This window comes from Thalassophryne amazonica, chromosome 18 (assembly GCF_902500255.1).
Source record: "Thalassophryne amazonica chromosome 18, fThaAma1.1, whole genome shotgun sequence".
Classification (NCBI taxonomy): Eukaryota; Metazoa; Chordata; class Actinopteri; order Batrachoidiformes; family Batrachoididae; genus Thalassophryne; species Thalassophryne amazonica.
Window position 1 is genome coordinate 56,574,371 of NC_047120.1, and position 19,048 is coordinate 56,593,418.

The 19,048-nt window shown below is 40.5% G+C and overlaps 1 protein-coding gene across 1 annotated transcript in view; it reads right to left on the reverse strand.

Moving 5' to 3' along the window:
• Window positions 1-18,154, reverse strand: part of LOC117530947 (protein KIAA0556) — a 31,886-nt gene extending 13,732 nt beyond the window's left edge. The window contains 15 exon segments of the mRNA XM_034193912.1: window positions 2,450-3,299; window positions 5,621-5,758; window positions 5,865-6,074; window positions 6,172-6,268; window positions 6,463-6,569; window positions 6,680-6,798; window positions 8,962-9,093; window positions 10,341-10,581; window positions 10,773-10,922; window positions 11,056-11,160; window positions 11,253-11,365; window positions 11,771-11,943; window positions 12,194-12,279; window positions 14,048-14,146; window positions 18,131-18,154. Coding sequence (XP_034049803.1) covers window positions 2,450-3,299; window positions 5,621-5,758; window positions 5,865-6,074; window positions 6,172-6,268; window positions 6,463-6,569; window positions 6,680-6,798; window positions 8,962-9,093; window positions 10,341-10,581; window positions 10,773-10,922; window positions 11,056-11,160; window positions 11,253-11,365; window positions 11,771-11,943; window positions 12,194-12,279; window positions 14,048-14,146; window positions 18,131-18,139 — 2,629 coding nt within the window. The 5' untranslated portion in view covers window positions 18,140-18,154.
• Window positions 18,155-19,048: the final 894 nt, after the last annotated feature.

Here is a 19,048-nt window from a genome sequence, read left to right on the forward strand (position 1 = left end):
GAGACACTTTGGCTATCTGAACAGAACCCTGTATGAATCTGCAAACAGCTACAGTCTGATAATTTGTTTGTAGTCTGAGGAATCAGGGGATTATAATAGACAGGGCAGTGAAAAATCTAACATGGCAATAATACCATTAAAAAAAAAAAAAAAAAAAATCCACAAGTCAGATCTCTGTCTCCCCTCAGTGTGCATATCTGACAAATGTAGTGAAGCAGGTCTTTTTGTGTGTGTATCTGTGTGCATGCTCACAAAGGAGAGGAGCATACATGAGTCAAATGACAATGAATTGACAGAATTGCCTTCAAAACTGACCACTGGTTATTTGACATACTTGTAAGCTTGTCCAAAGACTTACATGGGCGCATGGGTGGGAGGTACACTGATAGTCATCACCGCTGTGACAGTGCATCACAATATGGGTTGCACAATACCTTCAACATGGTGCGAAATCAGTGGGTAAAAAGCTACTTAGAAAATAGAAAACAGTTTGTTCAGATAAATAATACCAAATCAGAATTGTGTAACATTATTTATGGAGTACCACAAGGATCGGTACTTGGACCCAAACTGTTTATTTTGTATATCAATGATTTTGTGAATGTATCCAATGTGCTGGGCAGCAGTTTGTTTGCTGATGATACAACGCTGTTTACTCTGGATCAGATATACAGGAAGTAGCACAAGTGATAAATACAGAGTTGGAAAAAGTTAACATTGGTTTGATATAAACAGATTGTCACTAAATATTAATAAGACAAATTTCATATTGTTTAATGATAGAGCGAAAGAAAATAATGTGTCATTACAAATAGATGGAATGGATATACAAAGGGTAAAAGAAATGAAATTTTTAGGAGTCATGATTGGATGAAGATCTTACATGGAAGTCACACATAAATTACATAAAAGGAAAAATAGCGAAAGCCATTGCTGTTTTGCATAAAGTAAAATATTCATTAAATAGTTATGGTTTATTAACATTGTACAATTCATTGATTGTCCCATATTTAACTTACTGTGTAGAAATCTGGGGATCAACATATACAACCTATATACAACCTTTATTTATTTTGCAGAAAAGAGCTTTAAAAGTGATTAGTAACAGTGGTTTTAGAGATTCATCTAATCCATTGTTTATTAAGTATAGGGTACTAAATTTCATGATTTAGTTGATTTGAAAATATTACAAACGATGTACCAAGTTAATAAAAATACTTTACCAACAAACATTCAAAATATGTTTGAAAAAAGAGTAAGTAGTTATAAATTGAAAGGAATAGAAGTCTTTAAAAAACCAAGATTTAGAACCAAAGTAAAGGAAAGGAGTATTGCAGTAAATGGTGTCAATTATGGAACAATCTTAATAAAGAAATTAAAGAATTAAGGTCGCTTAAATTATTTAAAAAACATATTAAATTAGATGTATTAAGTAAGTATGAAACTATGAAGTAAGTCAGTGGGCTGCAAGAAAGTCAAAAAAAAAAAAAAGTAAACTGTTAATAATGTTTGGAGTGTCTTAAGTTAAATGTAACCTGTCAGTGATGTAATCTATTAATTAATGGTCATAATTATGAAATGGGTCAGTGGTATGTGACAAGTTAAAGAAATGCAATCTGTTAAATAATGTTGACTATGATGCTGTATATTGAAAGATTGTATTGTTAAAAGGGGCAGAAATCATAAGACTTGTTCTTCTTTCTGCTCCTTTTCATTCTGGTATTGTGGTGCTTTTGTTTTTTGCTTTTCTGTTTTTCTTTTAAATGAATGAAATAAATATTAAAAAAAAAAAAGAAAAAAAGAAAAAAAAAAATAAGGCCAATGAGAAGCCTCGACAATATATTTTTAAATAAGAGGAAATAATGAAAAATAACACCAAACAGCAAACACTGCAATTTAGAATTAAAGGGGCTCGCATCCCGCCAAAGACACAGAGTGTCACACAGTGCTGTTTAGAGCGCTGCAGATGCACGTAAATGATTTTTGATTTCCAAATTAATGGATATTTAGCATTACTTTTCACTGTTTCATCTGCCTTATTTTTTTCCATTGGTGTTATCAAAATATAAATGAATAAACTCTGGCCTGGAGGGGGCGCTCATTAGCCTGGTGGCCCTCCACGCTCATAATACTACAAGGGAAACTGTGCATATGCACAATATACAAAAATTAATGCACAGGAGATTCTGTAAGTGGAGAAAGACTGTTTAAATAATTTCCTAAAATTGGCTTTTCTAAACTTTTAAACCCTGTATTCAACTGTACAGGGGATAAAAAAAAAAACAATTGGTCCACTCAGCCCATAAAATATGTTGTGATTACATTGTATCATCAAATCTACAAATAAACACCTAAGAGTGACTACAGGAGGGGACTTCTGAGAGTCTTTGCATTATTACATGACCATGTGTTTTTAAACCTCAGGATGCAAGATACCAACTGTGCTTACCTGTTTTTGTGAGTAAGGTTTTTCTCATGTGTTGCTCCTCCGCCTGCCTGCTGCTTACTGCAATGTTTCTGTAAGAGCTCCTTCGTCCACTGATGGGCCTGTCTGGCTTTTGCTCATCAAGCTCCTGCAGCAAGTCGCAGCTCCTGTCCAGTGTGTCAGATTTCCGTTGACCCCCATTCTCTGTCCTGTCTGTGCCTCTACACACCCGTCCTGGGTTACAGGGCAGCTCTGGCAGCACTGAAGAGGATGATGCTGAAGATATTTTGGGTTCTGCCGAGTACTGAGGCACCAGCCACCTTGGCATCTCCCTGCTGGACTCACAGCCTTCAGGAGCTTCTCTATTCAAAGGCTGCAGCCACTGAGGGGTCACCCGGGCGGAGGACGGCTGGGTGGTGACTGTTTGCTCCATGGCTGTTGGCTGCTGCAACTGTTGCTTGAGATGGATGGGTTCTTCTGAGGGAGGGAGGTCAAAAGAGGCTCTCTGGGAGGATAGGTGATGACTAGAGGAAGAACGCTCCACCGGTGATGGACTGACGGATGACAGCGCTGTGTGTGATTTGTCCTGCGCATTTATCATGGCCTGACCTGCTGCCTCTGATGGTTGCAGGGTTAAAGTATGGTGTTGGTTGGTGCTGCTGCTCCCATTCCCACCCTTCCTGTCATTGTGGTGCTGAGGGCTAAAACCTTGCAAATTGCTGGAGAAGCATGAGTCTGAGTATTGTAAAGGCTGAAGGTCAATGGTTGTGTTGTAGTCAGAGACCTGGTTGCCACAACCCTTCTCCAGCTCACCTTCAAACACCAATGTGCTGTTAAGGTACAGCTTTATGTGCCGTACACCAACGTCAAGCTCCTGAAAAAGAGAAACGGCGTGAATTCATGTACATAATTTAACCACACTGCAAAAACTGTTATCTAAGACAAAAAAAAAAACAAAAAAAAAAACAGACTTGTTTAAAGAAATTTTTTACTTAATTTTAGTCTAAATAGAAAAATAATCTTGTCAAGAATTTTTACATAAGAAAAAACATCTTATTATGGAAAAAATGTATCTCACTTTTTCTTCCAGCTAAGATCAAGCTGTATTTAACCAGTCACAAGGAAAGACAATGGATTTGAAATCATTCAAGCAAAGGAACGCAATTGTTTTCCTTATTTTAAGACAGAGGCTAATCTTAAAATAAGTATTCTGTCTAGTTTTAAAGGCACATTTTGATTATTCAGTGCCTAAACATTTTGCTAGTTTTGAGAATTCTAACCAAGTAAATTGTTCTTATGCCATTGGTAGTTTTTTTTTTTTTTACTTAATATGAGACAATTTGGCTAGATTTTGGATTATTTGGCTTATTTTGAGAGGGCCAGTTTTTGCAGTGCATATTCAACTGTTTGGATGCCATTAAACATTTTTGTACCAATTGACATTTTGATGTTACAAATCTAAACTATCCTTTGAAAATGACAAAATACATCAATTATGCACACTTAGGTACAAACTTGAGATGAGATGACATGCGTACACAGTGGATCTCATTTAAACCAAGAGGTACAAACAACAAGGTCCAAAAAGTATGTTAATGCAAATCCAACAGGAGGTAGAAAGAATTTTTCATGTATGCAGGTGTTTCATGTACCTATTTCTTACATAGTGTAAAGAGCAAGAGATTTATTATAGCAGCACAATAGCATTAAGTAGCCTTCTTACGCATCAAAGTAATGGCTGCCATGGAGAGATGGCGAGAGCACATGCCAAAAATTCTCAATCCTACCACACTGCTTTCTTACCTTACATGCTCATGCATCCCTTCACAACCTGCCAGACAGATTGAGCATTTGTAGATGGCCACAGTAAACCAGAAAGAGGCGCAATGGGGTCTTTGCAACCCTCTGTGAGTACCAGCAAAGCAGAAGGCCACATTTCCTCTAACACTGATCCTCTGGGGCTAATCCCTTGCTGTTCCACATTTGGACAGACTAACTGGCAGCTCAGCCAACCATTGCTTAAAGAGAACTACCCCCCCCCCCCCCCCCCCCCCCCCCAACAACTCTAATATTGCAACTCCTCCAGAGTAACAACACACAAGTATATCTGATCCATGAGCTCAAATATAGTGCAGCAGATAACAGAATATTGACAGTGGAACCGTTCAAATGGTGATGCAAACACCAAATTCAGCAGAAATACTCCTTAGACATTACTGTTCTGAAAAACGACTGGCCACTTGAATGTTCAATAGGCAGCCATGTAGGGGTTAATTGAGGAATTACACAGGGGTCAAAAATCAAAAATGCTCCAATCATATTGAAAACGATACCACATTATTTGTCTGATCATAAAGATTCCAAAAGGTATAGTTTGGACTACCTACGACTGAATGTTCTTGAGTTATGGGGTAAAAACAGCAAGAATGGTGACAATTGACAAAGGTCAATTTCAGAGTGTACAGGGATCAAAAGTTAAAGTTAATCCAATTTTGGTAAAAAGTGGTGCAAATTATTAGTTAACAGCGTTTCAAAAAGAAATAATTTGCACCTTGTGTCATCCTTAGTTATCATGTTATGGGGTAACATATGTCACATGTCATAGAATCCAATGGATGTTACCTTGTTTGATCTTTACTTTTGGGACCAAGCATTCAACATAGTCAAAACTATTTCATTTATTAATCCTATTAGCTCAACCAATAATTTGCACCACTTTTTACCAAAATTGGAGTAACTTTAACTTTTGACCCCTGTACAAACTGACCTTTAACAACATTCTTGCTGTTTTTAACCCCATAACTCCAGAACATTCAGTCGTAGAAAGTCCACACTATACCTTTTTGGAGTCTTTATGATCAGACAAATAATGTGGTATAGTTTTCAATATGATTGGAGCATTTTTCATTTTTGACCCCTGAGTAATTCCTCAACTGATCCCTACCTGGCTGCCTATTGAAAATTCATGTGGCCAGTCGGTTTTTTCAAAAGAGTAATGTCTAAGGAATATTTCTGCCAAAATTGGTGCTTGCATCACCATTTGAACGATTGTTTCAGCTTTCTGCTGCACTAATACTACTCACAGTTAAACACTGCATCATCATATGGTGAATTCTATGTCTACATTCAGTGAAAGCACAGATTTTAAGTATAATTCCAGCTAAATGAGATAAACAATAACCAAAAGTCACAAACATTGAGGCTTCTGTTGTAGTTCCAGATTTTGATGCGGGATATTCCGAATTCTGAAGAGCGCTCCGTGTTCCTGATGACAAAGTAGAGCTGGACAGGAGGGTGGAATGGACATGTCCACATGTGACGCTCCTTTGTAGTCTGCCAACCAAAAGCACAATTGCTGTAAATCAGAAAAAACAAAACAAAAAACAACAACAACACGCAGTGTTAATGCATAATTTTGAGGCACAGCACAGAGGCTCACCTTTGCCATTCCATTGACGAGCGCCTCCAGATTCCCAGGGTAGATGGCATTCCTGATGTCTAGGTCATGCGGTGACACGTAGAACTTCTCGTTTCTGAGGGAGAAAAACTGCACCTCGGTCAGCCCGACCTGGAGAGCATTCCCCCAGTTTGACAGGATCTCCATGGTAACATACAAAGACAGGGTCAGCTCTGTGGAGGACTCAATTATCTACAATAACAAACATAAAACATTCATGAACACACTGGTACACATCCGAGTGTATCACAGTCAGCATTGTGGCCTTTCCTTCTGAACTTTGACTCACTGGCAGTTTGCTGTAGTAGTCTTTGACACCCTCAGTAATGGAGTAGGTGCATCTAGGGTCAAGTTTCTCCAAAGCATTCAGAAGTTTCTCTTGGTGCCTGAACAGATTGATGACATCTGCAGCTAAGATGTTTTATCTCTAATATCTGAAGTTTAAATTTGTGGTGAAAGAGTGCTTCATCAATGCGAAAGCACATATTTTATTTATTTATTACACAAACACGCAAGCTCATTAAACATCTGTGTATAACTTATATATATGTGCACTAAAATGCCTGATCTGTCAGTATACCTGGTATCCATGAGGGTGATTTTCTGCATGGCCAAAGAGACATTGCTTTCCTCCTTGTCATGGCTGTTGCTGTGCACCAAGACATTAACCATCTGGTGTCCCCTGCCCTGGATGAAGAGGACAGAGACATATGGCCTTTTAGATGCCATATATGACAATATTTAGAACAATATCAATGCTTTAAAACCTGATGGCTGCTGAAAATCTCAATACTTACAGAGTCGTTTTCTCTCTGGATGGCCTGTCGTACCTTCAACACTACCTCCTCTGGATCCCGTTCCTCAAAGGACACCTTTCTGGCTGTAGACAGAGGCCTCTCCATTTGACTCCTTGGTCCTTTAGCAAGATGTAGTAGGATTTTTTTTTTTATACAATTGCACTATGGCACCTAACCTCAACAGAAAATGATTCCAAGGAGCATGTGGGATGACAGTAAATCTGTCATTTACAGTGAGGAAAATAAGTATTTGAACATCCTGCCATTTTGCAAGTTCTCCCACTTAGAAATCATGGAGGGGTCTGAAATTTTCATCTTAGGTGCATGTCCACTGTGAGAGACATAATCTAAAAAATAAATCAATAATCCGGAAATTACAATGTATGATTTTTTAATAATTTATTTGTATGTTACTGCTGCAAATAAGTATGTGAACACCTGTGAAAATCAATGTTAATACGTATTTGGTACAGTAGCCTTTGTTTGAAATTACAGAGGTCAAACATTTCCTGTAGCTTTTCACCAGGTTGTCACACACTGCAGCAGGGATTTTGGTCCACTCCTCTATACAGATCTTCTCTAGATCTTTCAGGTTTGGAGTTTCAGCTCCCTCCAAAGATTTTCTATTGGGTTCAGGTCTGGAGACTGGCCAGGCCACTCCAGGACCTTGAAATGCTTCTTATGGAGCCCTCCTTAGTTGCCCTGGCTGTGTGTTTGGGGTCATTGTCATGCTGGAAGACCCAGCCATGACCCATCTTCAATGCGCTTACTGACAGAAGGAGGTTGTTTGCCAAAATCTCGCAATCCATGACCCCATCCATCCTCCCTTCAATACGGTGCAGTCATCCTGTCCCCTTTGCAGAAGAGCACCCCCTGAGTATGATGTTTCCACCCCCATGCTTCACGGTTGGGATGGTTTTCTTGGGGTTGTTCTCATCCTCTAAACATGGTAAGTGGAGTTGATTCCAAAAAGCTCTATTCTGGTCTCATCTGACCACATGACCTTCTCCCATGTCTCCTCTGGATCATCCAGATGGTCACTGGTGAACTTCAAACGGGCCTGGACATGTGCTGGCTTGAGCAGGGGGACCTTGCTGCCCTGCAGGATTTTAAACCTTGACAGCATCATGTGTTACTAATGTAATCTTTGTGACTGTGGTCCCAGCTCTCTTCAGGTCATTGACCAGGTCCTCCTGTGTAGTTCTGAGCTTTCTCAGAATCATCCTTACCCCACAAAGTGAGGTCTTGCATGGAATCCCAGACCGAGGGAGATTGACAGTCATCTTGTGTTTCTTCCACTCTCTAATAAATAATCATAACAGTTGTTGTCTTCTACCAAGCTGCTTGCCTGTTCTCCTGTAGTCCATCCCAGCCTTGTGCAGGTCTACACTTTTGTCCCTGGTGTCCTTAGACAGCTCTTTGGTCTTGGCTATGGTGGACAGGTTGGAGTGTGATTGTTTGAGTGTGTGAACAGGTGTCTTTTATACAGGTAACAAGTTCAAACAGGTGCATTTAATACAGGTAAAGAGTGCAGAATAAGAGAGCTTCTTAAAGAAAAATTAACAGGTCTGTGAGAACCAGAATTCTTGCTGGTTGGTAGGTGTTCAAATACTTATTTGCAGCAGTAACATACAAATAAATTATTAAAAAAAAAAAAAAAAATCAGACATTGTGATTTCCGGATTTTTTTTTTTAGATTATGTCTCTCACAGTGGACATGCACCTAAGATGAAAATTTCAGACCCCTCCATGATTTCTAAGTGGGAGAACTTGCAAAACTGCAGGGTGTTCAAATACTTATTTTCCTCATTGTATATAATGCATCATATATATTTATGAGTTTGTGACCAACAAATCTCAGGTTATAATTAAGTCAGGTCTCAGAGCATGCTGGTGCCATTTAACTTTGCAGTGACATTATTGTATCTGGAAGCTTGACTGCTGACAGCAGAGTCCTGGAAGCCACTGAAAGCCTGGATTTTAGTCTTGATCCAGCGCAATCGCAAATCCAGACACTCCCAACTGCTGCAATCAGAGTTCACAAAGATCTCAGTATCATCTGCAAACCTCTACTAACCCCCCCCCCCCCAACCCCCCAAAAAAAGCACCAGAACCACTCAACTCAATGACCCTACCCAGCAACCTGTCATACTGAACACAGGAGGCACCAAAACATATCTCACAATGCCAGAAATCACAGAGAAGAGGTTAGGCCAGAATATTCAAAAGCAAAACATTAATCACATTTCACTGAAATGCTATGCTAAAAAGATACAACTCACTCTGGCCATCCCAGCTGTCTTTTGAAGGAGGCGCGTCTAACGTTTTGCTTTTCACCAACAAAGGTTTGGTGGGTATGTAGGTGTCAACACTCTCCTTCCTTTTTGCAGACAGAGAACGTTCAATCTTACGACCTGAAAATAAAAGAGAAAACAGGCTATAGAGGAATCTAGGGAACACTGGCAAACAAAATAAAATTCATGGGCATAAAATGTAGTCATTTCCCTTTCAACATCTAATGACAACTACAGCTCAGTGCCACTGATCTGAATGATCGGTCAGCGCTGATGACACATAAGGATGGAGTTAAGAATCACACTAAAGCCCCTTTTACACTGGGTCTGCTTCCAGTCGCGTTGTGCGTCGTCATGAAGATGCCGCGTGGAAGCAACCTAGTGCCGAGACGATGTATCTCGACGCCACAACAGCGCGAGGGGCACAAAGGACAAAACAAATCGCATGCCAAAAATTAAACATGCTTATTTTTTTGCATCCTCTGCTCGACGCAGAAATTAAGTGGTTTCAGCGCAAGTCAGAGCAACAGGACGGTACTCAACGTGACTGGAAGCCACACACTCACAATACAACGTTACCTGACGCCAATTTATTATTCCTGCTGTGTTCCATTGTTCCCGAAGTATAAATCACACAGGATTGTTTTTATACCATGTACACAATGCAGTGAAAACTACACTCTCAAAAAGAGCACAGAAAAAAAAAAAATACTGACTGCACTCCTCGCTCTTCTCTCACAAAAGTGTTTAAATAAAATCCATGAAAGTCCTGCTCACAGACTGATTGCCAGAGACAGGACATGTCCACATCCAGTAAAAAGTCCGGACATCTCCTGTCCACTCATGGACAATTCGTTCACACATGCACATGTGAAATATAAAAATAAAATAAAAACTGGCTGCAGGCAGTTAGTTCCTTGTTCTCCTCTCAAACTCTCTCATCACCGTGTTAACAAAAAGGACAAAAAAGGACATAAGTCCTGCTCACAGACTGATTGCCAGAGACAGGACATGTCCACATCAAGTAGAACTCCAGGCATCTCCACATTTGCTCACAGACGGTTCGTTCATGTTCGCAGTCAAAGGAGGAAAGATAAACTATAACAGAACTCAGAGCGCAGCCCTGCAGCTCAGCATAACAACAAATATAAACTAGAAGAGAAATCAGAGTGCACAGTCTGGCTGCAGCCAAACTGTGCACTCTGATTTCTCTGTGCAGAGAACCTGCAGGCTGCGTTCTCACCTCCTCTCTGCCCCCTGCTGCGCGCACCGTCATGATGTCACAGGAAGCAACTGGAAGTGGGCCCAGTGTGAAAGGGGCTTAACGCAATAATAATTTGCATATTAAAGAGGATGCTTCAGCCTACCTTTAGGTGAGGGTCCAAAGTCAAGGACGATGAGGTTTGATGACGCTATACAGCTATGGACGCTGCTGGGACGCGGGCTAGATGAGGGCTTGGAGGAGGGTACAGGCAGCCCCAGCTCATCCAGACTCTCAATGCTTTCATCCCGCTCGATATGCTCCTCCACCCACTCTTCATCGGACTCCTCTCCTGCCGAGCCACGGTCACTGCGCCGCATGCTAACCTCTAGGCTCTGTCGCAAAACCTAGTTTCAAAAGACATCTGTATGTCCAGTCGCCAACACAAGCACTCACATATGCAAACATATACAGGAACATGTTGTCAGAGCAGAACATTTTATTTTCTATACAACATAAAATGCATTTTGATAAATCACAATATCTCAATACATTGGAAGGATGAAATAAACATTTTATAACATCCCCCTGCTCTTACCTTTACTTCCTCAAGGTTGAGAAGTACTTTCTCACTGTGCTCTTGATTTGCCTGGCCTCCTTGGCTCTCAGGCCTGGAACTAAAGGAACGTGACTTCTTGTACATGTCTCTCGTGGAGCAGGGACTACGGTGTGAGTGTGGACTGGAACTCTATATGACAAATTGTGACTGGTTAAGCAAACATGACAGAGATGCTAAGCAGTACAGAAAGCTCAATCTGACACACAGCCTCTCCCCTTAAATAAAAACACCCACACACAGGCCCTTTCAGACTTCAATCTACCTCCATGTCTGTGCTATCATAAAGTTCAAAATCATCAGGGTAGTGCTTTTCGGGAGAGGCTGTCAAGCTCGATCCATCTTCCATTCGAATTTTGACAGAATTCTGTATGCATGAGAAAGAAAAACACCTTTGTGCATGCATTTGAAAATATTTATTGCTGATAGACCACAATTTAGGATTTAAAAAAAAAGGTCTACCTGCATCCATCCTTTCCTCTGGACTTTTTCTGGTGCTGTGTGGCTCCTCTGCTTCTGTGTCTGCTTCAGATTACAGCTATCTTCAGCTAGCTGGTGGGCGCTTCGAGAGGCATCTGTCGATGAGTCACAGCACAAAAAGGAAGACAAGCAGTGCGCAGTTGAGTGCTGCCTCGGAGGACAAGGAACGCACAGTCACATACACAGATGGTCCAGAGCACTAAGACGAATAATGCAAAAACTGGCTGCCAGCTACAACTGTGACTATCATTTATTCACTGGCTGCAAGCACGGGATCATGCCTGTGCAAAATACAAGCTGTGCGATGGTAGCAATTAGCTGGTGTTCCATATGGTCTGGGGAAGTCAAAACCAGCAACGATCAACTGAGGCACAATCCAGGATTTTAGTGCGTGAATGACAAGTCAAGAAGAAGAGTTAAAAAAAAAAAAAAGATCGGCTCTTACATAACAGATTATATCTGAGTGTCTTTATGCTTATTCTGGTTTAGTAGTAGCATACCAGCTCTATGGTTAGGCTTTGAAGCAGGTGAGATAGAAGGCTTGTCGCTGGTGGTACTGGCCTGCTTCCTACAGACTCCTGCATTGGCTCCGTTAAGATAAATGGAAAAGCCTTGCTCCAGCTGTTCCAACTCAATTTCCTTGGGGGTTTTTACCTTAAGGCGCTTTAGGATCCTAAAGAACAAACATGATATTAATCTCCATATACAGAAATGTGTAAATCAAACTCTGCACAAAAAAAAAAAGGTCACATGATCCTCCATCTTCTAAATCACTGCTTCTTTGTCACATCATACTAAGATGCTGCATTTCAAAAGACCCAATCAGTGCCTATTATTAAGCAGCACTGAGTAATGGAGGAATCCTGTATCTCCTCTGTGAAATCCAATCAGTCTGTCCAAAACAGCATGCGCTTACACTTCACCTGTTTCTGTGCTGAACCGCGATTAAATATTTATCCAGAGTGTCAACAGCACAGACAGCCTTCCCTCCATGGCACGACTCACTCTCCTTCAAGAACACAAAAGTACACAAACACACAAGCTTAAGACAACCTGATTCACAATCAGAAATGCTTTAATCAGCTGCTGGAAGTGCACAGACTGTCGGTTGGACACACATTCACACTGATGGCACAGGAGTCTTGAACAATAAGCTTTATACATGCTGTTCAATGAATCACAAAATTTATGCACAAATGTTCCTCAAGTCTTCAATCAAACATAGGGAGCTTATGTAACCTGTAAGGGTTTTAGTGCCAAAGGTGCAAACTCTAGCTAGCACATCTGATGTAGTACAAGGTTGTTCCTAAAACTGTGGTATTCCTGAGTTCAAAATGTCATCAAATGAGACCAACTACAAACCTAAACCCTGGTGCAAACTGGAAACATGCGTCTGAACAGTTTGTGGACCCATTTTTGATAATGAAGTGTCACAATAGATATCCCAGAAAAATGTAAACAGGCTTAAAAGAAGGGCAAGGTTCTCACCAGGATTTTTTTCACAGCATAGGGGGAACTCAGACTTAGCGGGGCATAGCCGTGCGACAAGCAATGCAGGTGCGAGTGTCATAGGAGGGTACAACAAATTACACTCTTGAAAAAAATGACATCCTTCAGCCAATAAAAAGGTGGCTCCAACAGGACGACTGCTATTCCATATACACATATAAAATAATGTAATAAAAGCATTTTCCAGTGTTGATAATACAAAAAACCTCTAGAATGTAAAACATCTGCTGAAAATAGATGAAAGAGACTGAGACATTAACTTATGTATTAAAGCTGCATGTATTACTGCAGATTTGTCAAGTAAAAATAATCTGGTTCAACAATCACAACAGAAGGTTGTCTAATTCTCACTAATGTCATACATCCTAAATCATTTTGTTTGTTTCTTATCAAAATCTGTTATAAAGCACTACACATCAAACAAGACTGTGCTTTTGTAGTTTGACAGTGGTACTTTCATGGCTCTTGCACATTAAAACAATCTCCCACATCAATTTCACAGATATCAGATATCTTGTCACAATAAGGTTCACCACAGGTACCACAGCTTGTTATCATCACTCTTCTGGGACATTAATCATTGGTCTGTTTTCATAAAGCAAAATAATATCCAGTATTAAACTAGAGATCTGTGAGCAAGCTTACAAACAATCCCCCCCCCCACCCCCACAGTTCTGACATACCAGATATTTGCATACATTACATGTATCAGCCATAATAATCTTTTGTGATTAAATAACTGACTCACCAAACTGCTTAACCCCCGTGAAGACCCAAACAGATCTGTTTATATGTGTAACTGAGAAAATTTTATATATATATATATATATATATATATATATATATATATATATATATATATATATATATATATATATATATATATATATATATATATATATATATATATATATATATATATATATATATATATACACACTTCATGCTGAAGCTTACTGAAATCCATAAACCTGTTTAGGAGGAGTTGCACTTTCAAAGTCAATACTACGTGACACATAAATGTCTAATTAACTCCTATTGAAGACAGTGGACAGGAATTATAGTCATTCATCTACATCATGGTGCACTGCCATTATGTGAAGTTACACTGTAATATATCTGGTTTAAGAGGAACTGCACTTAAAAAATGCATGGCTAGATAGGGTGATTCCTATATTCCCCCAACAAACCCCTTAACAATCATTTGGGAGGTGGGGAGGGGTGGAATAAAAATAAAACATATAGTGTAAAGGTGACATGACACTTACACGACCTGCATGCACATCGTCGTGACAATCCCACCCGCTGTGTTCCCTGTAGGATGCCGTGCTTTGTTCCACTGACTGCCACGTGTTGTGCGCTGGACGCTGCGTATATAAAACAATTATTTTGTAGTGGACTAATCATTTTCTCTTCGAGCTGCCTCTAGTCACTTCCAGAATCATAGCGGACTGTTCCAGCTGGAGCTTTTCTTGCTTGCGTGCTGAACGAGGTGGAGAAAGCATTTGGAGCTATCTAAAAAAGCAATTATTTGTCATGTTTACATTGTCCTGGCTTGGTAAAACAGTTGCATGTTCTTTCCTTCTCATGAGTAGCTGTAAAAGTATGTTTATGACAGATTAATCGTTCAAATGAGCTGCGCTCTGATGCGGTGCGCTAGCGCAATGACTCGCACTGTTCACTTCTTTACTCAACTTGACGAGCTGCGCATGCCATCTCATACACCATCAAGCATCAACGTGTATCAACACGAAGTGTTGGCGAATAGATCACGCAACTTCAAGGCCATTTCACGACTTTGATGCGTGAGAGATTTTTTTGAACATTCCAAAATTCTCTTTGCGCACTTGCACGCGGCAGCACACATCTCACGTTCAGTCTGCACCAGTTCACAGCGAATTTACTCACCAATATGACACACTGCGTACGGGTACGTGAATCAAAGTCGTGCAAGTGTCAGGGGGCCTTTAGTCCTCAACACGCAATCACATGAGTTTCTGGGGTGTGAAATGGTCAAACACCACAGGAAACAGCATTTTCGACAAGGCTTAAACCAGAAAACCATACACCCCAGCAAGAAGTGGTGATTGCAACATCCAACTGATACTCAACTGCTTCAATTTGGCATACTTTTAGTCTTTCCTGATGGTCACAGTTCTTTGAAACTGTGGAGATATATACAAGGTCTATTAGATAATAAACCGACCCTTTTATTTATTTTTTTTTAACTATATGGATTTGAATGACGTGCGATTACACCAATCATGCTTGAACCCTCGTGCGCATGCGTGAGTTTTTTCACACGTGTCGGTGACGTCATTTCCCTGTGGGCAGGCCTTGAGTGAGATGTGGTCCCGCCCTCTCGGCTGAATTCCTTTGTTTCACACGCTGCTTGAGACAGCGCGCGTTGCTTTATCAACATTTTTTCTGGACCTGTGAGGAATATCCGAGTGGACACTATTCGAGAAATTAAGCTGGTTTTCGGTGAAAAGTTTAACGGTTGATGAGAGATTATGGGGTGTTTCTGTCGGTGTAAGGACTTCCCACAGAGCGGGACGTCGTGCAGCACTTCCAGGCGCCGTCGTCGGCCTGTTTCGAGCTGAAAACATCCTAATTTAAGGCTTAATTCACCCAGGACGTCGTGAGAGAACAGAGAAGATTCAGAAGAGGCCGGCATGAGGACTTTATGCGGACATTCCACTGTTTAAGGACATTTTTTAATGAAAGACGTGCTCACAAATTCGCCGAGTCGTTTCCGTGACGACTCGGCAAATCTGTGTGCACCGCGACAGGAAAAACACCTCCGTGTTGAAAACCATTTGTAAAATTCAGGCGGCTTTTGATGGCTTTCAACAAGTGAGTAACTGAGAAATTGTTTAACAGCTTGGGCATGTTCCAACTTGCCCATTAAGGTTTCCAACTGAGGTGTTTTTCCTGTCACGACCCCCCGCAGTCGGGTCCGGCCCGACATGCGACTCTGCCCACACGTTCTTTCATTACAAAATGTCCGGTAACAATGGAATGTCCGAATAAACTCCTCATGCCGACTTCTTCTGAAAGTTCTCTGTTCTCTGACGACTTCCTGGATCAACAGAGCCTGAAATGTGGAAGTTTTCAACTTGAAACGGCGAGACGCTGCCGCCTCGAAGTGCAGATTGCCGTCAGGCGCTGTGGGCCGTCCTTACGGCGACACTACCAGACCAAAATCTCTCATCAGCCATTAAAATTTTTACTGAAAACCAGCTGAATTCATCGAATGGTGTCCACTCAGTTGTGCCTTACAGTTTTGAAAAAACTTTGATCAAACAAAGCAGCAGTCTCTGAGCCATTCCTAAACAATGAAAAAAAATCGACGAGAGGGTGGGCCACTCCTCACTCAAAGACTGCCCACAGGCGAATGACGTAACCGACAGGTGTGAAAAAACTCTCGCATGCCCACGAGGGTTCAAGCATGTCTGATGTAATCACACGTGATTCAAATCCATATGGTTTTTGAAAAAAATAATAAGGTCGGATACTTTTCTAATAGACCTCGTGTATATATATATATATATATATATATATATATATATATATATATATATAAATAACTTCAAATATTCTGTTATGTGATACTGGAATTGTGGTAGCAGCTACCAACAGAGAGGGGCAGACAGATGGTTCAGAGGCAAAAGAACATTAATTCATCCATTCATTTTTTGACACTTATTTGGGTCTGCACTGCGATGACAGCAGACCAAGCAGTTCATCCCACACTTCCATATCCTTGGCTAAGTCCTCTAGCTCTTCCTGGGGGATCCTGAGATGTTCCCAAAGCCATCTAGGAAATATAATCCCTCCTGTGTGTCCTTGTTCTTCCTCGGAACCTCCTCCCAGTTGGATGTACCTGGAAAATCTCCGTAGGAAGATGACCAGGGGGCATCCTTACAGATGCCCAAACTACCTCAGCTGGCTCCCTTCCACGTATAGGAGGAGCGGTTCTACTCAGTCTTCCCAAGATAAACAAACTTCTCACCCTGTCCCAGAGTGTAAGGCCAGATACCCGATGGAGGAATTCTTTTCCATCGCTTGTATCCGCGACCTTGTTCTTTCGGTCATTACACAAAGTTCATAACCATAGGTGGGGATACCTTCTGACTCAGCTCTTTCTTTCCCATGACTGTCTGGTACAGCGTCCCCAGGACATCAAATGAAGCCCCAACCCATCTCATTGATCTCACACCCCAACAAACAGTTGACCAAAATTTCAAAGTAATTTGAATTTCTCCAGAATATGACTTTCCTTGCTGTCTCGCCTCAAAAATGGGACACAGGCTTTCCCTCTTCTTTAAAATAAATTCTCACCCTTTAACATCACAAACATAAAATACAGAAGGTCCCAAATTTGATTGCCCTTTTCCTAAAGTTGGCATACATACGTAAGCAATCTGACTGCACTAGTTAAAAGATTGCAGTCTCACTCTATTGTGTCCTGTTTCTGAATCAGATATCTGCCTGCCTTATTAAAATATGTACATGCTGATAACCTACATTCATGCCATTAATTGTACAAAACATCATGCAAGAGAAGCAATGAAAAGAAGGAAAAATGTAAGGTCTTACTTAGTTACAGCATCTCTTTAGTAACAGGAGCAGAAAAGAAGAAAAGGCATGAGAAGGCACAACAGAGAATACTTATATTAATACTGACAGAACAGAATAATAAACAGAAATAGTACTCTATTATTGGATGGCGTTTACAGTTGCAATTACTGTCATGAAAATGAGAAAATTATATATTTGCTTACTTCATTGTGCATTGTTGGATTGCGGGTGGTGATCATTTACGCGTAATGTTGTCCCGCATTTTGCAGACGATCATCTTTTCTGAGCAATTTTATTGAAATCTGACGTAACCGTTTCTTTAAGTCAGAGGTACACCCTGAAGCAAAAATCAAAATTCCCTTGATGGCAGCTTGTTTTAACCTGGCGTCCCACCCGCAGACGATTTAACAAATAATCGCTTTCCCCCCCCAGTGAAATATTACATTTATAATGCCCCCTTCGAAAAACTCGTCATTTTATATTATACTGCGACTGCTCGTGTAGGGACTTATAGCATCTCTGCTAATTCTATTTACTTAACCCTAACGAGCTAAAGCGTTACTATTATTACGAGTTTATAAATATTTAAAGTTACGTTAAACGAAATATCGTAAGCGAACCCAGCTAGCACTGACGCTAATAACAAACCGGAATGCTAACTATTTAGCAGGAACCTCGCTGAAGCTAACTTACACAAAATTGTCTGTATAATTTCATGCAAATACACAGTCAACACTGGCTGCAATAAATGTGAAGCAAATACTCACTTTTTCCATAAACGAATACTTTATTTTTAACCGTTAGCTGGGAGATAAAGGACTGAGTCTCGAATGCCTCAATGTGTTTTGTTGGCTGGTTGGTTACCAGGAAAGCTTTCAGCCAATCAGAGAGCCGTAGCAATGTTAGACACACGCCCAATCAGTCGGCTCCGGGTAAAATCTTGTGCCAAAAAAATATAAATAAATAAAAGCAATCACTGTTTTACCACAAACCACGAGCAGGTGGTGTGATTTATTTATTTATTTTAAATCACAGGTAGAAACCTGATGATCTGAATGCTTGGAATGCGAACCTACAGCGTATCCTTGTTCTACAGCAGTGGCTCCCAATCAGATTTACATGGAGGCAAACAAAACTGCTTTGACACTGAGCACTCAAAGTGTCATCACCTATCCAGTCCATCAACACAAAACCAATTTTGACCTAATCTGCACCATTTCAGGAGATTAAAGCAACATGTACCGTCCAGTCTTGATGTACCACAGCCTACACAAAATATATGGTGGCCATTCTGGGGTGGCAGCTGTAGCCAGGTAGGGGTCAATTTGATCACACAGAGGTCAACGTAAAAATACTCAGATCATATTGAAAAATATACCACATCACATCTGAGCATAATGATTCTAAAACGGTTGAGTTTGGACCATCTCAATGTTAGAGATACGGGGTAAAAATAACAAAAATTGTGTCAAATTCAGTTTGTACAGTGATCAAAAGTTAAAGTTGGTCCAGTTTTACTGGTTGAGCAAATACGGTTTTAAAAATGAATACTTTGCATCATCAGTTTTGCTTAGTTATTGTGTTGCACACGGTAATGTCATAAAATCCAAATTACCTCGAACTTGTTTAACCATCACTTTGTACATCAATAATTCAACAGTCAAAACTATTTATCAGTCTTGTTA